Raw genomic sequence first — 27,765 nt, 5'->3', positions numbered from 1 at the left:
GTTTTACTTTGATCAGCTCTCTAACATATTCAACGTTTTTGGTTTATTTTGCAGGAGCCATTGGTTACATGGGAACAAGTGCCTTTGTTCGTAAAATCTACACTAATGTGAAAATTGACTAAGGAAATAAGAAAATTGAACTATGGATCAGTTCCTCTTTTCCTGGGGATGAACTTGCACAGCAAAAAGCGCGAGAAGAGATTTGGGTTTTAACACTGGGCACTATTTGGGTCTCCATTTTGTGGATGGCTTAAAGTAACATCTATTCCATTGATCCTAGGTTCTTACTGACTGCTTTCTCCAACTGTTCACAGCAAATGCTTGGATTATATGCAGTAGGCATTACTACAGTACGTGGCTAATCTTCCCCGCCCACCCCCCCAAAAAAAACCAACATCAAAAAACAAAAAACCTAGCTCATTAAAGATGAATAGACTAGCTCTCTTCAGTGAAGAGGACAAACGGTTTATTTAAAGCATTTGTTCCATTCAGTAAAAAGAGGGAAACTTGGCTGCTAAAACTACTTGATTAGTAGTCTTCCTGGTACTTAACATTTCTAAATTATGTAAAAATACCGTTCCAGAAAGATTACTCTTCTGATTTTTACTGCCATTGACCGGATAGGAGGTATGTTTTATATTTTGACTCCAGGTGCTTTTTGGTTTATTTGCGATATCAACTACCCTACATTCATTTGTTTAAAAAAAAATTAAAAATATATAAAAAACCCATATGCATGTAATATATCAGCTGTTGTTCTAGTTGGACCAACTTCCCTTTATTTATCTTTAAAGTAATATCCAGCTACATCTTAAATCCATCCAAAGAAAATACAGTCTGAAGACGGAGTGTGATCTCTGCAATGCAATTTACTGTACAGTTAGAAAGCAAAATGTTAAATGAAAAGGATTGTTTGTTTTTTAATGAACACTCTAAGGTCTAGATTAAAACAAAACCAACATTTTAACTGAATGTCTAAAGTGATTCTCCTTTTTTCCAAGTTAGTCTTGCATTTTTTTTGGGTTTGGGTTGAATGAAGATTTTCCTTTAGACATCATACAAGGGGTAATAAGTGTATATAACATTAAATAATGTAACTTAGGTGTAGATCCCAAATGTATTTGGATGTACAGATTTACTACAGAGTACTTTTCTGATGATTCGGTGTAAAAATGTGTGAATTCGGGTGGCTTTTTACATCTTGCCTGCCATTGCATGAAAATTTGGGGTTTCTTCACAATGTGTGTATGTCATGCTTTTCTGTTCTATTTCTTTTCTCAAGCTCTTACAGGAATTAAATTTGTAATTTAGAACATTTTAATTTTTGTTAATCCTATCTGAACACTTGTGTAACATCAAAAGCACAGTTGCTTTAGAGTGTTCAGAAAACTAAAATAAACTTTTCAGACAAAAATGTATTGATTGTGAAAATAGATGAGTTTGCAATTGAAAATGTTTGAAAAGGGATTACTGCTGAATGCCAGTTTCTGTATACAGTATAAGTGTGGTTTTCATCTATCCAACCCCCCTGCTTTGAATTCAGAATTTGCTTACAACTATATTGTACAGTATAACTCCAAAGTGAATGATCAACCCAAAAAGATTCTTCTTGGCTGTGGAGAAATCTGTTTTGTGATACAGCCAGTGTACTGGGAAAAGTTGGGGTAAGTGTGGACTAAAATAAATGGGCAAATAAAGGTTTAAGTCTTTATAAGATCACTGTTAATTATGCACTGTATTTAGCTAGAAATATCCTGAATGTGTTTGTGACAGATTTGAGAGCCACTTGGCTTGATTTTTTTAATGGGTTTTTTTTAGGCATCTGCCATGTAGGGATGTTTTGATCAGTGTGGCTGTCTGAAATAGAACACCTGCCATGGAGAAGGCAACTTCTTGAATTTAAAAAATGAGCCAAGTATTTGTATTGACTAGCAGTGTATTGTCTCTCTATAAAGAGTACTGATAATGCAGTAGCCACAATGAGAAACATCCGTGTTTTGGCAGCGTTGGGTTGGAGCCTGGGGGAACTCTACAGGTAGGTAATAGTGGGAAGCAGTGCATCCTGCTGTATGTCTGAAAAGTGTTTGAGCTTTCAGCTCTGATTTCCCTGGCCAATTTTAACCAGTCTGTCCGAAAATAATTAAGTTTTGCTTCAAGTGAATCATTGGTATCTGTAGGTGAACACTCTGCTGTTGAATAAAATAATTTTTTTTAGTTTTAAAGTACAGGCTGATTTTAAGATGAGCTTATAAACTAGGTCAATAGTTATTTTTCCTTTGTTCCAAAACATGGAGACTTAAAGCAAAGTCTGGATATTGTACTAGTACTTCTAGTGCATACAGCTGTGGGAAGCCCTCTTTTCATCCATATTCCTCTAAATCTGAAGTGAGAAGCCATTATCTCCACACAATATATACATTAAGTACTCTGCCAAGTTACAAGTTTTTTTAAAGGGAATATTTTGATAATGAGTCCGTTTCTCTATTTAGAATACTGCTATATGATTAGTCTATCAGAAATGTCACTAAACTCTTTGTGAATTTCATTTAATCACTTTTTAATGCCACAGAATGGTGGGCTGCCTACTTGCTTTCTCTGTCCTCTGGCATTATTAGCTTTCACATATCCAGATAGGATTGTATATCTTTTAAAGTGACATTGAAAAGATAGATACTGCACAGGCATTGCTTTCATTTCTGCAAGCAAGTTCCTCCAGAGAAGTACTATGTTTAAATAATTGACATTTTTATACATCCACCCTAGCACGTAAGTTGGGGGTTTTCTTTGTTTTTCCCCTTTTGGTTTCTGAAGGAGTGCAAAATGTGACCAGTCTTCAACAGCTTGTCTTTATGGTTGCTGTTTGGGGGAAGGCTATTTGTCCTCCCCCTCTCCTCCCTCCTATCCCTCCTCCCCCCAAAAAACCCCATGAGTGCAGCTTAAAACACCTTGCTTAATAGAATTTGGAAGCTCTCTGCTTAGATGATGTAGTCCTTCTTCTTTTATGGAAGAAATAAAGTTCTTACAGACAACACTCCTCTTAACATGGTTGTTTCTTAGGAGTTTCTGGTTCTTGAATTCAGGCTTTTTGATAACTTTTCAATTGGCCGGTCAGTGCATCTCTTCCCACTGCTGGTACAGAGGCCAGGGAATTGAGTAAATAGTTGCATAAGCAATAGCCAATCTTGACCAAATGTTTTAGATAAGTACAACTGTAAATCTTTTCAGTTGAGGCAGAATGCATATAGAAAACACCTCTGGTATTTTGTGTATGAAAATTGGTGAAAGCTGGACTGGAGGTAATGGAGACTGCAAATAAACATTACATTATGCTCTCTCTGATGTCTGAATGTTGTGAAGCAACAATGTCTATTAATTCCTCTGCAGAATTACATTCGAAATTGTGTACAGGGCACACAAATTGTTTTCTGTAGGGTAGTCTTAGGTGTATTTCTTTAACAAGTTTCAGGACAAAAAACAAACCCCAAACCCTAATACTTTTTGCTCTTATGGTACTAAAGCCAGGTAAAATTGACAGCACATTCTTATCAGTGTCATTACTGCAGAGCTAACACAAAGGAGAAAGTTACATTTTGCTCTGGCTTCAGCATCACCAGCATCTAGCCAAATTTGCCAATGAAGTATATATACACAGCCTCACTGAAGACAGCAGAATTCTGTAATTGTGCGTGCATCAGCAGTTTTTCCACTGGAATGTGTCCAGGAAGCATCAGCTCAAGAAAAGACAAGTCTCCTCTCCAGTCTGTGGACAAGTAAGCTGAATATTTGGAGCTGGAGTAGAGGGGTCCTGTTGTCTTGAATGCATTCTTAACTGTGCAGCTTGTGGTTCATTTTAAGTCTGTTGGAACTGTAGATTGAAAAAGAATTCCAGTTCTGGATCCCTTGGATCTTTCCTAGCTAAATGCACTACGGTAGAGCAGCCTTGCAATAGCTGTTGGCACTGCTGCTGTCTAAAACAGGTATGTGTCTACCAGGGTTAGCCATGAAGTCATGAAAGCCCCTGCTTGTTGGACTTCTGTTGGAATAAAGCCACACTTGAAAGTTTTGAAGCAGTGTGTTTATGGCTTGCATTCTTCAGGAGCATCGTACCCCAGGAGGGAAAAAAAGTTTTGGTCCAAATTGTTTTCCAAAGCCTCTCAAGGGAACATTTCCATTTTGCTAAGTGGCTTCAGTGAGAAAATTCTCGTAACTTGCAGAGGAGACATCTGCATGTGAGTTCTACAAGTAGTTCCTCACAGCTTGTGCTTTTCTCTGGTAGATGCTTTTTCAGTTCAGAGAAGGGACTGTTACAGTATTTATTTTCATTATTAGTTTGGTGCTTCTGAAATTTTTCCTCCAATTTTTGGGTTATGGCTTGAGGGGGGCGGTGTGGAATTGTAAAGATGATGAGAGAACCCATGAAGCTGGAAGGCTTTGTGCAGTTCCAGGAAATTCAAGAAGTTCTTGGAGAGAATCATTTAAAGGACAGAAACTCGGGAAAAGGATAAGAAAAAGGCTTTTTTATCTGGTGGACTAACCTATCTTGAAGACAGGCCTGGAGACAAATTTGCTGTCACAGTGTCATTGCCCCCAGTCCTGTACCAGTTCTTTTATTTTCATCAGTGTACTTGCTAAGGTGCAAGGCTTTTGCAATAAACCAAGGACTCATGGGCCATAAACAAGGGGGATCTTATTAGCTGCTACCAACATGTTTGGCTTGTTGATACATTAATTTTCTCACCAGCTCCTAATAATACAATACAGAACAATATATCAAATCTCTGGAGGTTCTAGCATGCTGAGGCTTCTTTTCTTATGAAAACCAAACCCATTGGAACTTTTCTTACATTCTAGATAGAAGATCTCCTTCAGAATCGGGCTTGGAGCATTCCAAAACATAACTGTACAAGCTCATTCTTATCCTTCAGCTGGCATTATGTGACTACACAGTCCACAAAATACATGCATTTTTAGAATTGAGAGTTTATGTACAATTACAGATCTGTGATTTTAGGATTCTCCTAGTATTGTGAGGCATGCCTACCCATATGATGCAGTAGTTACCTAGATAGATTCCAATTCACCAAAGCCTAGACCTAAACCCTATAAACTGGAAATCCTGGATCTGGGAAAAAAAAGTCCAGTCTCTCGCAGTTCTGTCTAACAAGCTGACTAACCTAGAAAAACATGCTACAGTTAGATACCACATGTATGTGTAAATATTTTTTTCCTGAAGACTGTGTGTCACAGGCATTTCTTTGATTTCTGAAATGTTTTGAGATCTGTAGTAACTTAACTCCTGAGAAGCTTTCAAACAGGGCAGAGAACATCGTGAGAACATTACACAATACTGAACCTGAGGAAGTTTTTGTGGATGCCCATTCTCATTTCCCAAAGGTTTGTATCAGGAATGTCAGAATGTGGGATATATTAAAGCACTAGGCAAGGCACAGTGCTTTTCTAGTGCTTTCACTAGTGCTACTAGAGATGTAATTCTCCTTTTGATTTAGTTTTATGTTGTTTTTTCATTCTGAATCACTAGTCTTATCATTTGATTGGGCTCAGAAAAGTGGGTTATGTAATTAGCTTAGTGTGAGGCTTTTCTTGCTCTGCTACAGAGGAGTAACTGCAAGAATGGGATGGAAATTTTCTCCTCATTTCCTTATAATATCGGGCCAGAAGTTGGCAGGTGAATAATGAGCATGACCTACTGTTTGTTTTACAAAGAGATGTGACAGTTTTTCAGTCAGGCACCCATTAACCTGCAACAGTTGGAGATCTGTGTAATAAAATGTTGAAGAGATGCCATTAAGTTACTTAAGTTCTGCATTCAAATTCTGCAGAATCATTTCTTGTAATTTGAAATTGTTTAGCTGAAAGTTGATTTTTGTTGAGGATAGTTTTCAATTTATTTCACTATCAGAAAGTGATCAAACACCCGCCTTTGCCTGAAGCTGAAATTACAACATTTTTTAATTATATGTTTAGTGAAATAAATAATGAAAAAGGAAATCACTATTCCTTGTTTTAGTGATCTGAAGGATGACTTGTAAGATGAACCTATTTTGAAGTATTGCTTACCCAATGAGAGGAAATACCTGCATGTTCTGTGCCACAGCCAAGTGTGTGGTTTGGATGAAGATGTTACTATAGATAAATCTATGTACAAAAATCCTGTGCAGAAACTGTAACTGGGAAAATTCTCTAAGGCAATTCTTCATGAAGCAACGTCTTTTCTGAGAGATTCATTAAATTCTACCCACTTGTGAAACAGCCTAAACACAGGTAGCATATGCTACCAGCCTCTGTAAAGGATGCCTGCCTGTGAACAGGGAAATGCAGCTATCCCATCTTTGTCTCATAGCAGAGGACTGGAGAAATGTTTATACTCTACCAGATTTATTCCTCTATGCAAAGAGAAAAAAATAAGACAGAATTTTTCCTATGGCAAAAAATACTTTGAAAAAAACAGTGGATTCACCTTTTGAAATTTTGAACTGGCAGATGCTTTTCCAAAGATGTTCCCATGCCCTTCTGCTTAACCTTGCTGCAGTGATCACCGAAACCACCAGCTTTGCTCAATGCTTTCCAAGCACAACTGACTCCTGTATGAACCCTGAAAATGGATTTTAAGTGAAGTAATGAAACATCAGTTTGACATGCCTCATTTTGGGAACCAGTGGTCAAGCCAAAATTCATACTTCCAGACAAGACAGATTTCTCTCCCTGCCTCCCACAGCTTGTGCCTGTACAGCTCAAAATTACCCCAGAAGTATCTTGGTTTTTCTCACATAGTTGAAACATGGCAGTAATGATGGGAAAAATACTTGGTGCTTTTTTATATGTGGGATTACTTAAAATCTTGCTTGCTGCTACTTTGTTGAACAAAAAGGAATTTTCCAACCATGGCTTACTTACTCCTAGTTTCCTTAAGTGTCACTGCCTGTTTATGACAGGACTGTGTTAAATGTGTGTTGAGCTTTTTAAGCACAGGTGAATGTGCCTGTGACTGCAGTCTGTACAGCGGATTTCAGAACCTCTGGAACTCATTTAAGCACATATGTGTCAGCACCTTTAAAGATTCATTTTGGATAGCAAATCATTTACCCTTATGGCAGGTATTTCCTGGGTGACAATGCAATAAACTTGATAAAAAATTACTCACCCCCAACCTGTTGCAGGAGAGACTAAAATGGGTGATGGAAAGAAGAGAGAGCAGGGGTCAATATTCACTTATCACCTGGATTTGTCCATGACAGTGGTCAAGCTGGGAAGAAGGGACGTCCCAAGAGTGGTCAACTCCATGAGTGATAAGGGGAGTCGAGAGCAATAGACTGCTAGATAAATCAGACAGAGAAAAAGGAGATGGGGAAGTGAACAGGCTTCATCAGGGTGGGAAGCCTGTAACGGTACTAACAGAGTAAATGAGCCTTTGATAGAGTGTGCCGAGGCAGAGGGAGCATGATGGTTCTGCAGTGTCCTGTGGTGCCTGTAGGCAGTGATGCACAGCACATTGGGCTACACCTGCAGCAGGAGTTCTTTCCTACCACAAAAAGAAGTAATGAAAGAAGTTTAAGGAGAAGTGAGGAGTTCTGGAATGCAAATGGAAGAAGAAAAGAATTCTCTGGGTTCAGAGGGGTGTGCCCCAGCTCCATCTGCCCTTGTATAGGTGATGTAACTAGCTTGATGTGTTTGGTTTTTTGTAAACTTGCCAACAGCTGAGGAATCAGCAGTGGGACAGGCTCCAAGGGGGAGTGGTGCTTCATTCACTTTGTTAGAAGATTTGGTGGACCCTAAGTGTTGGCAAGAGGGAAGAAGCAGGTCTTGTGGAAGACCTAACAAACTTTGTGTGTGTTTTGGCCTTGGGACGTGATGTGTGCAGGGATATTCCATCAGCACTAAGTAGCTCACACATAGCTTTGCTCATTGATGCTATTCAGAAAGAGCTGTGTGCATTCTTGCTCAGCGAGGCTTGAAAGGACAGTGGATTTTGTTTGCATGTGTTGGGCAGGAGAGAATTCTGCAAAGGAAAAGGCTGCCTTTGACAGCGATGGATATGGATTGTTTTCTTTCCAGATAGTTAGCTGTTGGTGTCACGAGGTGCACTGCTGTTATGAGACTTCTCCAACTGTTTTACCAGCTCAGATGAAAAAGATCCTTTCACAGGGCTTTCAATGTTCCTTATTTGCACTGATGTGGCACCTGCAAATCAAGATGACATGAGCCCATCTCCTAAACACAAGATAGCAGTCATTGCTCTGTGTACACTGTTTTGGCTGCCAGTTGCAAAGTGGTATGGTTTTTACTGAGAGCTATTTCTAGAAGGTTTGAGCAGCTTTCACATTAGAGTCCACTGTAGTGGGGCAACTTTATTGTTTGTGTGTGGATAACAGTGATAGATTCCTCTGAACTCCCTCACAGACTCATTCTAATTGCACAAACAAGGATCCGCATTTTACTTTGCTCTCTTCCTCCTTCAAAGCTGTAGTATGTCCTCTTGTATGTCCATCCACGTCTGTAATAGAGCTTCTGTATGCAGAAGAGGTTGGACTCCCCAGCATAGACTGATATCCTGGAAGAAGTTGACAAGCAATTTCCATGCAGACAAAAGGCTGTTCTTACTGTGTGACAGCCCAGCTCTCCACAGTGATGACAGTGATGACACAATGTTGACTACTCTTACAAGGATTCAAGCTTTTATTTTCCAGCTTCATATACACTCAGAAAGTAATGTTGCCAAGACCTTCTCTACAGAGAGAAAAGAGTACCTAGCTCATAAAAGCTGGGAGTTCTTCTGAAGCACAGAGAGGTGATCAGCTTTTCGTTTTAAAATTGGACACTGACAAAATCATAGAAAGTAGCAACCTAATGCAGAAAAAATAAAAGTTGTTAGTGTGGTTATGAGCAGTATAAAACTTAAGAGATGGATATGGTTACCTTACTAAGTTTATTCTGATGTGTGTTTGTCTACATTCCTCTTCAAAAACATACAGCGATGGAAACTCCCTGATTCTTCTGGCAATCTGGTCTAGTGTTTCCCTGTTTTACTACTAGAAAGCTTGGCCTGACACCTAAATCTTCCTTGGTCCAGCTGATGGTTATTCTTCCTTTACATATTTGAATGAACTGTCTCTGTTTCCTGTGCTCAGGTCTTTGAGAGTTGTACCTAAAACCCCTGTCAAATCTTCTCCTAAGGTGGTGCAGCAAGGTGCTTCTTTGCTCATGAGGTGTCAGGTGCTAGACTGATTTCCAAAGTTACCATTCCTTTCATTGTCTCTGTTCAGGACACTTATCAGTGGATGGGTCAGCATTTCAAATCTTCACAAGTGTGAGCCCTTCACTTAGGTCTTCTGTTCAAAGTGCCCATATTCTTCAGGCTTGATCTCAACAGCTTTATTTGGTGTTACATACCCAATTTGGTGACCATCAGTGAGGAGTGAAGGGCAGGGAGTTTGGAATGAATATTGTCAGGGAAAGCACACAACCAGGCAGGTGTTTGCTATCCAGCATTAGCAGTAAGTCCTCGTCACAACCTTAACACACCCATTGAAATATGTTTTTGTTATTCCTGTTTTTGCCTCATTTTGCCAAGATTGGTATAGCAAAAGGATGTTTCACTCTTCCAGTGAAAATACAAGACCTTTCCCATGCAGGTTTTCTCTTCCTACCCTTTGAGTGACAACTTCTGGAGTAGCCTGGGACTTTCCCGCATGGGTGACACAGACTTCCCCCCCACTCATCCTTTTCCTTCAGGTTTCTCCATTGATCCTCTAGGACCTGCTTGGAAGCACAAAGTGGAGGAAACAGTGTGTCTTCTGCTCAGCTATTGCCAGAACCACTGATGTTAGAGGTTGAATGCAGGTCTTGGACCAGCTGCTGCATTTGTTTGGACCAGTTGTAAAAAACTTCAGTGTGTTTGATTAGCAGAGCTTTTCATTATGGTCTTTGTGTCAGGATTTAATGCAGCCTTTTTGGTCTTTGTGAAGGTTTAGAGAGGATTTTATTTTCCTGACTTTATCTTTTCTGGGAAGACAATATTAAATGAGAGGCAGGGGGAACAGTCAGGAATAGTTTGCAGTAGCCTGCTTTGCTGCTCAGGAGGTCCCTGAATCATGTTGTGCCTTTTTATGCTCAGTTATCATTCATTGCTGTAGGCTAGAAGAGAAGTGACAAATTTATGGATAGCTGGTGGCAAACTATTATCTGTCTTAGAGAAGGGAGGGTTTGCAGCCCATGCTGTAATGGCAAATGCTGCTTGAAGATCCTGCCGTGGGAGCTTGGAAGTACTCAGCTGAAGGAGCAGAGTTATGGCACAGGAAGATTATGGGATGCATGTTCACCCCAGGAACCCCCCACTGAGCTTGTACACTTGTCAACTCTCCTCTGCTCACCAGTATAGCATCTGTACTGTCTCTGCCCAATGCTACATCTGCTGAGCAGCATGAGAACAGATGATCTACCCATAGCTATTGCTCCAGACTCAGACTGTAACGTCTTGTCAGACCAGGGGCTGCCCTATGCAGTGTTGAATTTATATGGAAGCACCTGGCTGGCCCTCTTCAGCTTCTGGTGAGGTGACTGGGCTTTGGACATCTGCCCTTTCCCTATGGTCACTATGGAAATAGCAGAGACATCCTGCCTGTGTGAACTACCTCCATCACAAGACAGCAGCCTTAAAAGTATGATGCTTTCCAATGTGTTCCCCATGCTCTGCTGTTAGAGATGTCCAAAATATTGTATAGCCTCAGGCAGCCGGGGTCCACCAGCTCAGATACCACGGTGTAGATTTGGATGCAACTGGGCATCTCACACACGATTCATCTCCCTCATTTCCCAGGCCTTGCTGCATATGGATCATCCCAAAGCCCAAATTTTCAGTAAAACAGCCCAGTTGCCCTTGAAAACTGCTACAAGCAGGTGAGAGAGACTAACACACACCCTGATGTCTAGTTCCATCTTTCTTAATTTCGCCCGTTCCTTAGTTCGTGGGGTTTTTTCCCTATCGTTCCACATCTGTGGTCTAACAACTCCACTTAAGACACGGGAGGCTGCGATACTGTTTCTCCCGGCAGCGGGTCAGCTAATTCTCTTTAGCCGCTGCTGAAGCGCCGATTGTTTTGAGGGGAAAATAGCAACAACAGCAGTAATTAGCTATAATACCGATATTCTCTAAATTTTTAATTTCAGCTGTAACCGTAACCGGAGCTCTCCCTCCCGAGTGCGGCGGGCGGGAGCGCCTTCCCCGCCCTCGGGGTCCGCAGCGCCCCGGGCCGGGCGGGGCCGCGGGGCCCGCCGGGGGCGGGGCAGAGGCGCGGGCGCGGCCGTGATTGGCCGTCCGCGCGTTGAGTGACAGCGGCGGCGCCCCCCGCGGCCCCGGTGGCGGCGCGGCCGCTCCCGCCGCGCAGTGCCCGCACCCCGGGCAGCCGCGCCGCCCGCCCGCCCCGCCCCGCCCCGCTCCGCTCCGCTCCGCAGCGCTCCGCCGACATGGGCCGCGGGGCCGCCCCGCTCCGCCGCCTGCTGCTGTCCCTGCTCATCCTACCTGCCGCGGGGACAGCCGGACCGGGAGCCTCCTTAACGCTGGGGGAGCCGGAGACGGCAGAAGAGCTGATGGAGTACCGCGATCCTTGCAAAGCCGGTAGGGAAGCGGGCTGGCTGCAACTCCGGGAGAAAGTTTGGAAGCACGGCGGTGGTGGACAGGTGCCCCTGCGGAGCGCTCCTCGGTGCCGCGGGGCCGCCCGGCCGGACTGTGCCCAGGCTCACCTGGCGGCGGCGGGATCCCCCCGTCCCGGCCGGAGCCGCCTCGGCATCCCGGTGCCCTCCCGAACCCCGCGGACGCCCGGCGAGCTCCCCCGCCGCTCCCCGGCCCGTCCGTGCGGGAGCGTTCTCGGTGTCCCAGCCTGCGCCCCGCTGTCCCCGTTGCCTGGGGGCTACAGCCCCGGCTGGGAGGCTATGCCTGGCTTTTTTTTTTTTTTTTTTTAAATCGCCCTCGACTCCCACATCTCTTCGTTCCCCCACCTGTACCCCTCCCTCCCGCGCGAGATCCCCTCTGCAAAGCCAGGGAAATGTGCGGCCGTGCTTTGCATTTCGGGGTTGCCTCCGTACTCCCCCCCCGCCGCCCCCATTGGCTTTTTCTGTGCATTTTTGCAGCCTGTTGGCAGCTGTTCCAACTTGTCCCGAGCTCTGTCCGGCCCGAAGTTGCGGTGCGTGCCCTGGAGCGGCGGGAGCGCGGCGGGGCTCTCCGGGGCTCCCCGGCAGCAGGGAGCTGGTGAGACCCGCCTCAGGCATAGCCCGGCCTCCCGGGGGATCCAGGTACTCTAGAGCTGCCTGCGAGTTGCCGCATCCTCTCCAGGAAGCCTCCAGCTGCTCCCTCCATCCCCTTGAAGTTTTTCGTTCCCCTGTTAAAAATGCACTCAGTTCTGTGCTCGTTGCAACCCTTTTTATCCATTTCATTTCTTCAAGAGCTGCCGTTGTCCCTAATGTTGAATTCCCTTAATTTAAAGGGAACGTGGACCCAGGTTTTCTCTCTGGAAAACTGAGAGGTACTCTTGTTGTGACTGTAATTCTTTTTGGTTCCAGCTATCAGAGAATGTCATGGTCTCATGAATTGCTTCTCTGATGGGAAATTGGCAACTGATACCTCGATTGTCATGTTCCATTTACAAATAACTTTGTGCACAGTCCTGTTTTCTTAGTATTGTAGGAGTTGAAAAAAAGCAGTTTCTTTTTGTGTGGTGTTCTTGGTCTTTTGGGTTAGGGTTTAGCCCCCTCAAATTTGCTTCTACCTGTTCCTTAGTGTCCCTTGGTGATAGCTTCCCTTGTTATCAGCTCTGTCCTGCCTGCTTTTGGGGGACTCGCAGCTGTATCTGCTCACATAGATGAGCTCTGTCAAGGTAATGTCTATCAGAGCCCCTCTGCCTGGTACAGCAAGTTTAACTGGCCTTGTATGTGGGCTGAGTGTGGTAGGTTTTCTTCCAAATTTCAGCTCAGTCCTCTCCACAGAATATTTTTTGTGCAAAACATTCCCTTGATCAGCAAGTCATCTGTCATTTGATATATGGTTTGGGCTGTACTGTATTTGTGTCTCCTTCTAAATGGTAATGAATTGACCTCTCTCTTTCCAGTGGAACTAGTTGTTAATGACACAGCTATGGTTTAGACTTAGAGAGCTACAGGTACACTGCTTTGGCCTTCCTGTCTGAAAATGTTTCCTTGCTTTCTCCTCCAAATTATAGCAGTGTCTCCAGTGTGCCTCACTTGCGCTTGTGACTCTTGAGTGTTGCTGTCAGGTCAAATATGCGAAGGATGAGGAATGCTCTTTTAAGGACCACATAGAGAACATTTACTTTATTTGATTTTCCTACATCTGACAGGAAACCTGTGGCAGAAAAGGAAAAAAAATATTTTCCCAATCTTCCATCTACCTGCCTTTGCTGCAGGACCCTTTTTTTTTTTTCTTCTCCTGAAGTACCCCCCTCTCCCAAGCACTCTCCCTCTTGCTTCTGCATGCACACAGAGAAGACCTGGACTGCCAATGACAGCCTCCCTTCGTTGTACATCAACACCTCCTCTCATGGTGGGCAGAAAAACTTTGTGTGTTATTCCTGTTAATTCAGGCAGGATAAATGGCAGAAATGATCTTTACTTTCTGACTTCTCAGTGTTTGCTTCTCATGCTTTTCCAATGTCTTCTTTCCGATAGAAAGGGAGGAATGAACAAGACCTGTGGAGGTCACACAGGTGGTTCCTTTTCTGGAACTCAGGACCAGGCTGGTGTTTCTGATGGTGTTGGCACACAGCTGTCTGTGGTGGGGGCTGCCAGGCAGCCTAGCCCAGCGTTGCTTTGGCTTCCTTGTTGTCTGACCTGAGGCTCCAGCACTGTAGTTTGAGTCTGCCTTTCTCACCCAGTCTGTGTGCGCGCAGAGGTCACTGCTTTGCTGCAGCCTCTTGTACTGGTGAGCACTGGTGAGCACCGTTACCGGCTTTCTCAAGTTTCAGTCTTCTTTTCTGTGGAAGAAAGATACTGGTTCTTTCAGTCTGTCCTGACTGGCTGTGCTTCCAGGGTCTCTGATCCAGTTTCTCTCCATGTGGCTGCATCAACCTAAAGTGCAGAGCACTTAAGGACCAGGACACTCCTTACATGCCATGTACCTATCTCTCTGCACTGAATGGTTCCAGTTTTTAAAGTTAGCCCCAAGACAAGCCAAACAAGACTTGTACCATGTGGACCTGTGTTAGACCCTGCTTTGCACTCGCAGCCTTTTTTCCTTTTCCAGTCCTAGACCATCAGCGGAGCTAGGCAGGTGTTCACTGCTGCAAACACCATCTCAAAGGGTTAGTTCAGCTAGGATTAATAAGTGAAGAGATCTGTTTCTGCAAGTGAGGCAAGGTGAAGACTGTTGGAGTTGTCCCTCCAAGAGGGCCTGTCAGGGCTGTTGTCTAATGTCTGTTTGGGAAGTCTGTCACATTGTTCCTAATGAGCTATAACTGTGACAGTTCTTCTTAACTTTCTTGGCCTGAGTTCTTTCAGTCATGGGACAGTTCGGTATCTGTTGAGAAGCACTACTGGAGAGAGGGCAGTGGTTGCAGACCTACTGTGAAAAGCTCAGGTGTCCAGTATGTTTTGTGAGGGAGAGTTTTTGATGGTCTGTGGAAACAGAGCTGGAACTGTGAGAGTTGTGGTGATGTTTCCATCGCTGCTGTAGGCACAGGCTCCTGTGCATGGTCTTGTGGGTGCAGATTGAATGCAGACTCTTAGCCCATTTTGAAGACAAAATGCTTACATGATTTCCAAAGCTGTTAAAACTACAGTGCTTTACATTTTTATTTTTTTTCCTGCGGGCTAATGGCTCTGACCCAGAGGCTGTGATGGATTTAGAACTGGCAGGTTATGACATGAAAGCTTGGCAGTTCCTCACCCCTGCAGCTCATGCCCTGAGGTTGAGTGCAGACTGGCGATGGTTGATCTGCTAGGCTGGGAGTAAAAAGCCTGGCACACGCTCCTCTCTGTTGCATTAGCAAAGGATGTAATAGTCTCCTGCAGCAAGGCAGGAGGGACAGCACAGGGCAGTAACCTACATCACCGCAACCACTGAGGTACTGGTATCAACACATGCCCAGTTACCTGGGCTCAGCTGATGGGCCATCACTCCACTGCTGCTCAAGCTCTTAACTCCAGCCAACCAGGATTTTCTTTTCCTAATGTGGCTGCTTTCCTGCCTTTTTATAGGGCAGAAAGAAAGGGGGAGATTCCTGAACAGCTGATCAAAGGGCATCTGAGACGGGGCTGCACTGTCAGGTTGAGTTGCCAGGGAAGGTGGCAGTGCTGACTCTGAGGTAGGTTTTGCTGAGTGTTGCAGCAGGTCAGTGGAGCTTTTCAAAGGGAACGGTACAAAGGTTCTGCCCAGATCTGCTTTGTAATAGGTGGAAAAATGTCATAAGCCTGACATGTGCTTTGGATGGATCTGCTGCTCAGGGGATCCAATTAAGGACACCCTGCCCAGTGTGCAGGTCTGAGTGAGGCTGCGTGACAGGCAGGCAGCAAGAGGAACTATGGATGCCTTCTAAACAAAACAAGCATGTCCTTCTGGGGCTCCTCAGGCAAACTGGAACCAAAGAAATTAAATAGGCTGTAATTTGTTCTGGTAGTTATTTTGGTGTGAGCTTATACAAACTTTCCAGCGTGCCTGTAGCAAATGTGGATAGAGCCTTCCCAAATCTTCGTTTGCGAAGCCTCGCCATGATGATATACAAACTTTAATTTGAGGTGAAGAGCAGAATCCCTGAGGTTCAAAGTGACCTCTGGGGATGATATCGTCCAAGTTATGTCAACAAGGGGAGGTGGGAGGTGTAAATAGGAAGGAGAGCTGGGCACTGAATGACTCATCCTCTGGATGTATACAGGCTCGATGACCCCTTCCCTCCAGCTCAAACCTGCCATGAAGCTCTTTGCTACTTGCCAAGTCAGCAGGGGTGGAGAAGAAATTGCAGTTTGGTCTCAGCATCTTGGTTCCTGGGTGCTTTGGCTCCTAGCATGGTACCTCCTGCCCTTTTTGAGCTGGAGGTGCAGTGTTGCTTTCCAAGACCTGATGTTTCCCTCAGTATCTCGCCTTCCAGGGTCCATTGAGGGTGTTCTGTGTTGGAGTCCCATTTCTCTCTGCTCTGGGCAGTTTATTCTGGTGTGACCTGTCCTGACTACAGGCTGACTGAGTCCGGACACAGGCCAACCCACATGTCTTGACTCCCAGGCCAAATGCAGTGTTTCTCTGTGCATGTCTTTCTGTTAGGAGACTGGCAGAGCTGCCTGCCCAGCCATATGCTCCTGAGGCACAGGCCAAAAGGGTCTTGGGCTCCTGCTGCTTGTGCATGTCTCAAGAGCCCTTTAGGAGGGTTTGTGTTGCTGAGGAAAGCCAGACCAAGGAGGAGTTGCATATAGTTACAAATGAGCCTTGCAAGCAAGCTCAGCTTCTTTCTGTGAGACTTTGATCTCTTGATGGTTTTTGCTTGCAGTGCTCTGAGTGGGCAGAGCCTGACCTGGGGAGGCTACAAAACAGAGCAGGACTCTGGCAGGAAGATAGCACCTAGAAAGGGAGTTAGCCCCTAAGGATTTTGTGGAGTACTTAGGATGTGAGCTCAAAAGAGGAAGAACTGAGGCAAGAGGTGTGAGGGGGCACCAACTGAGTAGCAGTCCCGTATCTCCTGGTTTCTTATACTATAACTAGAAAAGTTATTAGAGAAGCAGTTTGGCAATGATAGTACATCTTTTCCTGCAAGCCGCTGCTCCTTCAAGTGTGGATACTGCTTGCCCAGTCACAAGGTGTTCCTGTGCATCCATGTTCCTGTTTGACCTGCTGATTTGATCCACCAGCTTCTAAACGCCCCATGCATTTAGAGGTCTCACACTGAGTCCCATCCTGAGAGACGTAAACTGTGCTCCACTGATGTTCTTTTCCTTGCAGCTCTTCCTCTGCACAGGCACAGTGGCTTTTTTTCTGGAGATAGCACATTTTCATTGGGGCTTGGTGCAGACATTTCTATGGGCAGCTGAGGAATTTGCTATTAGGAACTGAAAGCCTTGAGGGGGTAATCAAATGAGAAAGAGGAGAGAGGATCTGTAAAGTTGGGGTTGTTTGAATATTACTTGAGTTTTGAGTGGGATGCAGATGCTGCTTTCCCTGTTGGAAGCACAAATCCATAATGTTAACAGGGCAACTTGAAAGCTCTTTGCAGGCTGTGCTATGGATCCAGCCCACTCGCCTCTTGACAAGGGCCTTCCTGCAATCTCTCAAATGGTCCTGTTTGGTTTAGCAATGTTGGGAGCACCGGCAGAGCATGTGCCAACCTGTTCTTTGCTTAGGAATCATAGAAGCCTGTGGAGAAATCTCATTTGCATCTTACAGGTTTTCTATAAAGCTTTGAAGCCTCTGGGCTGACATGGAAAGCAGGAGTGCAGCTGTGGTTAAGATACAAATGCCTCTGGTGTGGGGTCTGAGTTGTAGATGGTGGTGGGAGCTATAGACTTACCCAAGGCCACTCACTCTGGTGGTGGCAGTACTGGGAGCTGAATCCTGGTCTCCTGACATTAGAAGGCATGTGGCCTTCCAGAAAAGAAAGTTTTCTCTCTTTGCTACCAATGCTTACAGGAGTGCTTTGAAAGAAGAGTCTGGGACATGACTCAGTCTGTGGATTCCTTGTTTACTGAGCTGGTACAAACTTTTATAGAGGAAGGAGAAAGGTGTCACTGGCAATCATTCTCCTTACATTTTTTTCCTAGTACATTGCAGGAAGGGTTAAATACTCGAGGAGGAAGTTGACAGCCTTTTTGGGTGGTCTGGGAAAGAACGAGAGACCAGACTGTTCAGTCTTTAATTTACCTGCTTTGGGGAGGTGACAGCAGTTACGGAACAGAAAACAGGTGGGTGAAAACTATTGGAGTCACACTTCAATGATGCAGCTGTTTGCCACTGGAGAGATATTTTGCAGTGAGGTAGTGCTGCAGCAGAAGCTTCCTCCTCAAAGGGAAGGTTTAAGGTGACTTTTACTATAATTCTAGCCAAGCATAAGCTAATGGCTGTGGCTTAAAGAAATAATAGCCACCGGCCCTTTTATTGCACCTGAGATTCCCAAGCAGAGAAGCCACTGGCCTGGGGAATTTGAGAGCAAAACCTTATAATCACTGGGACTTGAGATCTGAGTCTGAAGTCCTTCCAGTATTGATAGGTCTTCTTGGGGTCTGACTAAATCATGGTCGATTTTTGACACTTTTTGGGATGTATTGGATCCGCTCAATGTAATCCTCAGTGTTATACCTCGCTTTGGGATTTAACAGTGGACAGAACAAGGGATGGGCAAATTTAGGACAGGGGACTTTTACTGTTTTGTTTAGTTTCCTTAAAAAAGACTGGTAGGATGGGGACGAGGTTCTTGGAGTTCTCATGGATACTTCTCCAGAGCTTTTATTGAACTTTGTAGTCTGGGTGCAGTTCACAGGTGTCTGCCCTTGACCATAGCCTGCACAGGTTGGATCAATGAAGGTGGCTTATGTGGTTTATTCTTCAGCTGTTCTGTGGCATAAGATTAGTAAATCACAGAGTCCCAGACAAAGTCACTTAGAAACTGTGCTGTAAGTCTTCCAGGACTCAAATGTCCACAAAGCCGAGGATTTTGGTTGGAGACACTTTCTACTTGTGTACTTACATTATACCTTTGCAGCTGTGCTTGGAGCTTTTGTTCTCTTCCTGCCCTAACCTCCTGTGTAATGTGCCTATACCTTGCTGGATGACTAACACAAGAAGTAGGTGCATTTTACTGGTAAGCCACCTCTTTCCTCCTGCTAAAACTGTGCCCGTGGGTGTCTCCCAGGTGAGTGGCTGCTGCCCCAGGGGAAGAGCTGTGTGACTATAGATAACTATTGCAACGTGTTCAGGCTCACACATCAGTTCTTGGGAAATTGCCGGTGCCATGTGCCTCATACACTGATACATTTTAGCCTGCTTTCTCTAATACTTTATTTTCCTTCCTTTTTTCCCCGTGGCCTTTGCTGCAGAGACCTTTGTGCTCTCTGTCTGCTTCCCTCTGTGTTTCCTACCAATCCATTTCAGATGTTCCCCCATCTCCCTTTTGCTGGATCCCTCTCCAGACCCTGCCTGGAGGATTGCTCAGACCCTCCTCTGCTTTCTGCCTCAGGTGTTCTGCAGTGCTTTCTCCTCAGGCTGTGGGGTGCTCCACCTCCTCTCCTACCCCAGCAGTAACTCCCAGAGGTCAGTAGGTTCTTCTGTCCTTGCTCACTCAACAGCAGCCCTGTTGTGAATCTACCTGCTGTGCTTTATCAGCCAGTTCTGTGCAACACACTGTTTGCTGTAATAGATGGGCTGCTGTGCCCACCTCCCCTTCCCTTTGAGGAACAGGAGGGGAATGGTAGGGCTGGTTTATGTGACTCATAGTCCAGAGCTGTCTGTGCTGAGGAGGTGATGCTGGGACTGGGAGGACACTGACCTGACAGGGCAGTATGGTGTTTTGGAGACGGGCAACCTTGGAAGGAAAGAGGTACCTCTGACACTGAATGACCTGGTTTTCCTGCATCATGAGTATTGCAGCTATTAATCTGCAACAAAACTGCTTTTGACCAGCGCTGTTTTCAGTACTGAGAAGAGACAGATTATTGAGCAGAAAGTGGCTGTTGTTTTGATTCAGCTATTAGGTCTTCTGGGTTTGGTTTTGTTTTTTTTTTTCTTCTTTGTTGTAGCTGAGCTTCCAGAAATGCTGATCTCCAAGGGCACCTGTACTTTGATGTTCAGACCCACTCTAGCACTTCCTGAACAGGAAGGTTCCCTGCCAATAGAAACTGCTTAAATGTGCAAGGAAGCCCTTGACTAAAGAACTTTCAATGATTGGTTATTCTTTCTTGGCCAGTTTGTGTCAGCCTGGCTTGCAGTGGAGAGAACTCTCTAACTGTATGATGAGAAGGAAGCCCACAAGAAATCCAAGGCACTGGTAAATCTTGGTTTCTCAAGCCTCTGTTTTGAGTGGTACAAATTGTCAGAGACCCACAGCTGCTGCTGGTCCATGAATCAGGTCAGCTTTAGATCCAAATGGAAATTCGCATCCTCTCAAGTCATTTTGTGTTCATGTAAATGTCAGCACTCAAGCAAAAAGCATCTGTGTAACTTCTCCATCCACAAACCCCAAAGCTGTTCACTGATCAAACCGTACCACAGTGTTAAAAGACAGAAGTTCAAGTCTGCTGAGTGCTTTCTCTCTTCATGTTGAAAGCTGGTGTTGGAGTACAGTTGAGTCCCTCAGTCTCTTTATTAGAAGAAGCTGGTTGATGCAGTACTGGGTGCTGAGAACTATCTTTCTCCACTTTTCCTGTCATAGCTGTGGGTGTTCCCAGTCTCACACTCTTCATCAGCATGACTCAACTTAAATAGCATTGCCTGCAAATAGCATTGCCTAATCAGCAGTGCTTTCAGTTGCTCAGAACTTTGGCAAAATTGGCTGTTTTTTTTTTGCATTTTGCATACTGAATTTCAGGTGAGAATTTCAGAGAGCTGACTTTGAAGGAGAGAGATGTAATTACAAACTGTGCCCTGCTTCCCACTTACAGTGGCTGTACCTGGCAGAAGGGCTTGTCCCTGCTCCAGAGGCAGACATTTGCTGTGGAAGTGGAGGTCTGTCCACACTGCTGTGTATGTTGGCAGGATGCTGTGTGATGAAGGTATTGGTTCAGTAAGGCATTGTTTTTGCTTTGAAATTCCTCAGATATAAAAATCCTTAAACTCACTAGGCTTGCAAATTCAAAACACGCTCTTACAGAAATGCCAGCATTAGATCTGCTTTGGAGCTTGTGATATAGTTCCTTGGGCAAATGATCTGACATGGAACTCTGACTCAAACCGCTACCCTATGCAACGAGTCTACCCTAAGACTACATCAAATATGAATAACAAAGGGGATTTCTGGCTGTATTATCCATGACTTTGTCACAGAAATTGGGTAGCAAACAAGGCAACCGCTGCAAGAGAAGCTTGTACAGCTGCACGGCAGAGGTGTTTGAGCTGTGCTGGAGTCAAGAGGCCCCAGACTGAGAAACATCCATTGGTAAATTGGACTGAGAAACATCCATTGGTAAATGATTCTTGCAGGCAGTGGGGGAACTTAATATAGTGACCTATGAGGTCAGTGGCCTTGAAAAAAAGATGGAAGTCTTGCACCTGTATTTCCTTCACTGACTACCTTGGACCGCAGTAGATCTATTCCTTGGGTCGCTTATTGTCAGTAGCTCAAACTAGGAGTGGGCAGGGGAGTGATAAAGCAGCAAGAGTCTGTGCTTCCTTTATGGGGCCTGTTAGTAGGGCTCCAGTCAGAAGAAACTGCAGTTCAAAGCTGTATGCATCTGGCTTTGGATGTGCTGGATGCTCCAGAGGTCTAGTTCAGCCTTCTGTGATCATCAGAGCTTGTACCCTGCCAGATGCTTCTTTGTTCGTTTGTCTGCCTGTGTGTTCCCAGCTAAGTTAAGGCACAGCTCTTTATAGGAGTGAGTTTTGAGAAGTTTTGGCCACTGAGCCCAGAGCTTTCTGAGTTATTTGCACATTGTGATTTCTGGTGCAGTCTGTTTTTTGTGTTTCTATTGCAGTTACTCACATTAGAGACACACAGGCTATTTTGTTTCATCCGTACTGGTACTGCTGACCTGGGCAAGCAGAGATGCTCTGGCTCTTGGGGCTGACCCTTTAAGGGGGTAGGGGTGGCCTGCCGGTCTGGTTTTGCCCTGGAAGAGAAGCCTGTTATTTGCTGTGCTGTTGATGTTGGAAGTGTGTTTTGCTCAGTGAGCCTCTGAGCTGCAGCTGGCCCCTGTATCAAGCTGCTGATGTGTCGTGCAGTTGACCGCTGCCTGGATTTAATCTCTAACCTTTGATTGTTCTTGAAAGCATGTTCTAGGGATTGCATTCCCACCCACACTGCTCCTGTGACCCCTTCCATTTCCTGGGTGTCTAAGTACAGAACAGAAAAGATTCATTAACCTGGTAAGTAACCTCTTTTTATGGGGGAAGTGATTTTCCGTCACGCTCTGTTAGATCCTATTGATTTCTGTTTTTCCCCTTGTTGGCCTCTTCTGCCATATATTCTCCTCTTTGTCATGCTTCAGTAGGAAGGTGATATGTGATATTCTGGTTGTTTTTTTGGTCCTTTTTTTTTTTTTTTTTTGCTGTTTTCTGGGCAAAGAGCTGGTCTCCTAAGGCCATTGCTCAAGTGCCCAAGTCTCTGCCCTTTCTTGGAAAGCTTTGTTGTCAAGGCAAACTGCTGGTTGGTAATAGGATGTTGACATGAGGAGTAAAACCTCCTAGCTGCCCTCTTTTGTTTTGATGCTGAAAAGAGCATTTTCTCTCTTTTGCTCTCTTTGCCCATTGTACAATCCCTCATCTCCTGGCAGAGGTGTGACATATTTGCCATGGGGTTTGCAAGCATGCATGAAATGGAGAGCCTCAAACCATCATGTGTGCCTTCTCTTTCTGTCCTCCTGGGTTGTGGCAGTGGCTGGATCCTCCTGCTTTTGTGGTGAAATAGAAGGACCTGCCAGGTTTGGGTTGTTCCACTGGCTTGTCATCGTGGAGGTACATTACAGCAAGTGAGAGGAGGAAGAGGCATGTCCTTGGAGCTGAGTGGGAGAGCATGGGGTTGGCCCCTGTTTCAGCATTCAGTGCAAAATTCTCACAGGGAATGGGGAAAGTGTTTGCTTCCCAACCAGTTCCCCTCCTACTGTGCACATTTGTGTGTTTCTCCCACTGGACAGCCATCTCTGTGCTAATGCAGCCATGCAAAGATAAAATATTAGAAACCTAAATGCTAAATACATGCAGTCTCAGCAAGATACCTTATTTTTGAGAAGGTTGTTGCTGTTTACTAATGTATTTGATTATTAGAGAGAGCCTTTCTATGATTCAAGGCAGATATTTCACTTGTTGGAGAAATAGTTTTTCTTCCAAAGTACACTTTCACCTTTTGTATTATTTTCCCAACTTGCATGTTTTTTACTAAACCCCTCTTCTGTATGTATAAATGTTCTATGCTAATCCTGTGTTGAACTATTGCAATTGAATCATCAAAGGCTTAAGATCTAAGGGAGCATTGTTGTTTCTCTCAGACTTTTGTATTGTTACAAGAAGGTGTATTCTGAAGCAATAGCTGGCCTTTGCACTGCCTGTCCTAGTGATGATCAGGTTCAGCTGATCAGAATGATGAGCTCTGCCCAAAGGAGAAACAGAGGTGGTTGTGGCAAGGGTTGTCATCTAGACTGTTCTAACGGAAGATGCATGAAGAGCAGATCTGATTTATTTACAAATCCTAGGCTGCACTTTCCATAAAACAGGCAATTAAACCCCAAGGGGTCTGTGAAGGGGTATGAGCTCTGTTTGCAGACCAAGCAGACTGATCCACAGTGGTGCAGAGTGGAGAGCTGTATTCCCAGCTCTCAGCAAGACAGGCTCTTTGGTGCCAGGCTGTTTGAAGGCTTGCTTTGATGGTTCACTACCTTATGTGAGAGAAGAGGGAAAAGCTAATGGGAAGGTTTTATAGGAAAAGAAAGTGGATACTTTGGTGAGTTGGATACACTATAAAAATCCTGAAGACCTTACTGGTTCATAGTCTTTGCTTTTAGTTGTGAGCAAATGTGAGGAAAAAAACACAACAAGCTCAAATGCAAGCTTAAAATGAATTTGATCGAGCATTTCAAGTTGTTTTCCTCTTATTGCTTTCAAGGCTTTGAACTTTGAGTTTATATGTGGTGGTTGTGGTGGGGTTTTTGTGGGTTTTGTTTTGTTGGTTTTGTTTGGGTGTTTAGTTTTTTGTTTGTTTGTTGTGGGTTTGGGGGTTTGTTTGTTTTTAAAGTTTCCTCATGTCCTTCATTAACCCCAGAGACTCCTGACATACCTTGAACAGGGGAATGGAAATCTGTACATATTAATGCAAGTTGGAGTAGAGATGTTGGAAGGTCTCATAGCAGAACTGGGAAGGCCACCAGAAGGTGGCACCATCAAAGGTGCAACTGGATGCAGGGCTAGCTAGGGGGGCTTGGGACTCTTGAAAGTACGCTTTGGAATGGCATTTGCTGTCTGGTGTGAATGCAGGGCTGGATCTTAGCAACCTCTTCCTGCAGGACTGTTTTCAGAATGCCAAAGTGTCCTTCCAGTTAATGTGATTGTGTTCAGGGGCATGCAGGTCTTTCACTTCTTACAAGGGAAGTACCTCTCCTCTGCTCGGTGGTGCTGCTGTGTGATACTGTCAGCTGCTGCTTCCTTTAGGGCTGGCATGAGCATGCCATTGTCCTCTGGAGAGAGAAACCCTGGAATGAGCCATGTCCTGAAAAGGCTGGAGGTGAAGGATGGGGTTATGTTGCAGATGGTGCCTCTCCTCCCCTCGTTTTGCTGGTGTTGAGGCTGAGAGGATGATGAATGCACCAGAAGTTCTGTGCATCCTGGAGCTCTTGTTACTCATTATCAAAAACTGCAGCAAACTCTGTTACACTGTCACAAGCCCGTCCTGGCATTGTCTCCATCCCCCTGCCTTGCCCAGATTTTGCTAACATGCATGAATACAGAGTCCTGAAATTCAGGTTCATGGTTCCAAAGTTCATGGTCTTGAGAATAAACAAAAAACTATTGTGGTGGCTGAGAGCTGTGTACCCCATTAACCCAGAATCATGAATATTTATCGTTCTGGATTACAAAAGAACATAGAGACTATATTGTATTTCCTATAACTTTATTTCCATGGCATCTTTTCTTGGTGGGTCACTTTAATGTAAGCTTTGCTTATTTAGTTGCACACTTTAAGCTGATTAACTTTTTACTAATAAAATGTGTGTTGCCTCCCTTTGTCCCAGCTACTGTTTGTTTGTACCTACACTCCTGTGACAAAGGGGTCGCAGAGAACTGCTTTAAGCTCCGGGTAAATCCCACTGCTGGAGGCTTTGGCCAAGCTGAATGTGTCTGGGCTGATTTCAACCATGCATTTTCTCTCTCACCCTCTTGCTGCTTGGAAGTTGGACCCTCAAGGTGAGGTCTTCTGAACACCTTTCCACTTTTGAAAACATTTGTGGTACTCTGCAGTTGGCAGGTCCCTCTCTGAGCTGGGCCAAAATAAAACTGTAAGTGGGGGAATTTGAGTTTTCCAACCATGAGGACTGGTCTGTGGCTCTGCATCTTCAGTAGTTTCCCAGATGGTAACCACATTATTTTTCCCTGCTTATAAAACTTATCCTATCATTCAGTATTCAACATAGTGCATGTTTTACTGTGACTTCTCTCTAAGAAAAGTATCATCCCAGAGGGTTGGTTACATCCTGCCGTTTTATTTAAGTCCCTCTATAAAAATTATCCTTTTCTGCCAGAGGCAGTTCAGACCAGAATTTTAACGTTAGTTGGGAGCCAAAAGGTAAGGATAAGCACTCAGAAAATACTTGCTAAAGGCCTTTTATAAATCTATTCTTTCGTATCTGGAGCTTTGCTAAAGCTAAAATGATCCCTTAGAAATATACTGTTAATACTTAAGAATGACTGATCTGCCTCGAAACAAACTCAATAACTTATATCCGTTGGGTAGCAGTAAATGCCTAAGGAGATGTAGAAAAGCAGGGTAAAATGGAGTGGTGCATCCAAAAAGTCTCACTGACTACAGTAGACTCCACAATCCCCAGTCCAGAGATGGCTTATTGTCTTTAGTGATCTTGGATAGCTTTGTCTTCCATCTGCTTGCTTTTTGAACCTGTGTAAGCTTTTAGCATCTGTAGCCTACCGGGATGAGAAGTGCCAGAGCTTAACTGCGGCATCCCTTTGCTCTTTCCTTATTCACTTGTGAGTCAGTGCATGTGGTGTCTCAGAGGTTTCCTTAGTGTTGCCTACCCGTTTCCACTCTTGTTTCTTTTTATACCAAAGCTTCCCACATGCTGTCTTTTGTCTTGGGGACATTCAGAGGACCTCAGCTGTTTTTAATAGCAGAAAATGCTCATCCTTTACTATTGCAGGAAAATCTTTCTTTAAGAACTCTGAGATCACACTGGCTGTGGAAAAGGAGGTTAAAGACTGGGTGTAGTAGCAGGCAGCCATGCTCCATGCCTTGTAGCAATTGCTTAGAAATTGTAGAAATCTTCTCTGCAGCAGATCATATGACCTTATAACTGGCTTTCAGCTGGTTAGGAATTCTTCTTAGGAGATGGGGGTGACTCAGGAAGAGCAGCTTTAAAGAGCAATTGATAGGAGCACTTCCTAGCTTGTGAAAGTTCACAACCTGTTCTCATTTGGATGGCACCTGGCAAACATGCAGTGGCAGAGCACCTCCTTCAGCTACCTGGTACTCAGTATTCTCTGCTACTGGCAGAAGCATGTGTATTTAGTGTAGTGCATTGGTTTTTCTCTTCAGGGGAATGTTTTGGGTTTTATTTATCGTTCCAGATTCATAAAGTTCCTTGGGTTTTCTTCCTCAAACTTCCCCAATGGCTGCTTGCCTTCTGTTTAGGACTAGTGGAGCAGATGAAGTTTCAAATGAGTCATGATTGATTTTCAGCATCTAGTGTGTGGATGTAAAAGGGTGTACTAGCAACAAGCCCAGAGAAATATGTTGATGTGTTCCCCCTTTCCCTTGCTCTCTGACCCATTGTATCATCACCTGTCACAGAACTTGTAACCTTTCCTGTGTAGTCGGACCTGGTGAGAAGACAAAACCAAGCTTAGCATGTGAAGGCATTACCAGTCATGAAAATAATGATTCCCCATCTGATGACACCCAATTCCCGTGTGACAGCTATGCCATGTCCTGCAGTAGGAACACCTTTGATGTGAAAGGACACTGTGAACCATACTTACCCTGCCTAACCAGCATGTTAGTTGCTTTGTTTGAGGAATGTGTATATTGGAAACTGAGTTATGTTTTCTGGACTACCTTAAATACTACTTTTCTAAACATCCTCAGACTTCTAGACCCTGTTAATACCCCTTTTTACCAGTAGATTTGACTATTTTCAGCTGGTCAGTGTCTGATGGTGAGGGAGCTCTGTCCTCTCTTGCAGGTGCATGAAGAGTCAATGAAGGTTTGCTCCCCACTGTACTGCAGGTCTGTGCAAAATCTGGAGGGGAATCAGAAGAGTACAGCTTGAAGACCTCCATGTTAGGCCATGCTGTTTTATGGTGGTTTTTAATCTTGTGCAAGGTGTGTACCATGCAGGGGAGCACTGGCATTTGATGGGTGTCAGTGTGGCTGCAGAGGGATAACTGACAGGAGGGGGAGCAGATCTGCTGCTGCTGGCTTGTTATGATAGCTGAATAGGTGGAAATGCTTTTTTAATGGGGCAACCCTTCTGGAAAATGTCTGCATTTTGCTTTCCACTGATCCAGAGCTGGCTCTGAGCAGGTGAGCCAGAGGCAAATCTCTTTGCTCATCCTTTCTGCTAATGGTGGGAGGGAAAGGAGTTTGCTATTGTTCCCTCAGGCTCCCCTGCTAAGCTAATCCCCTGTCCGTGGGATCTTCTGGAGGAGCAGGAGAGATTGAAAACCAGCAACCACTGAAGCAAAGGCCTGAGCAATGAGTCCTCTTTCTAACCCAGCACAAGTGTCCAGCAGTGAATGAGCCACTTTCTATTTTCATGCCTTCCTTTTTTTCCAGCGGGGCTGGTGACCCTGGCTCCTGCTAATGCCCTGGGTTGCTCATGGTAAGGCCTGGCCTAAGGCTGTGGAAAAGGAACTAGTTTCTAGTTTGCAGTTCTTTGGGCTGGAGTTTTCTC

The 27,765-nt window shown here is 44.6% G+C and overlaps 2 protein-coding genes across 5 annotated transcripts in view; both read left to right on the top strand.

Moving 5' to 3' along the window:
- TM9SF3 (transmembrane 9 superfamily member 3) overlaps positions 1-1,711 on the top strand; it is a 44,311-nt gene extending 42,600 nt beyond the window's left edge. For all 3 annotated transcript variants that reach the window (XM_017807123.1, XM_017807124.1, XM_017807125.1), the window contains exon 15: positions 55-1,711. In XM_017807123.1, coding sequence (XP_017662612.1) covers positions 55-122 — 68 coding nt within the window. In that variant the 3' untranslated portion in view covers positions 123-1,711. The remainder of the gene's footprint in view (positions 1-54) is intronic.
- Positions 1,712-11,481: 9,770 nt separating this feature from the next.
- The window catches only part of TLL2 (tolloid like 2), a 90,751-nt gene continuing 74,467 nt past the window's right edge, over positions 11,482-27,765 (top strand). Inside the window, exon 1 of one of the 2 annotated variants that reach the window (XM_017807204.1) lies at positions 11,482-11,632. In XM_017807204.1, coding sequence (XP_017662693.1) covers positions 11,482-11,632 — 151 coding nt within the window. The remainder of the gene's footprint in view (positions 11,633-27,765) is intronic. The other variant, XM_017807201.1, reaches the window with a different exon arrangement.

This window comes from Lepidothrix coronata, unplaced genomic scaffold (genome assembly GCF_001604755.1).
Source record: "Lepidothrix coronata isolate B3197 unplaced genomic scaffold, Lepidothrix_coronata-1.0 Scaffold17, whole genome shotgun sequence".
Lineage (NCBI taxonomy): Eukaryota > Metazoa > Chordata > Aves > Passeriformes > Pipridae > Lepidothrix > Lepidothrix coronata.
Note: the sequence above shows the minus strand (reverse complement) of the source record. Positions and strands in the feature narration are given on the sequence as shown.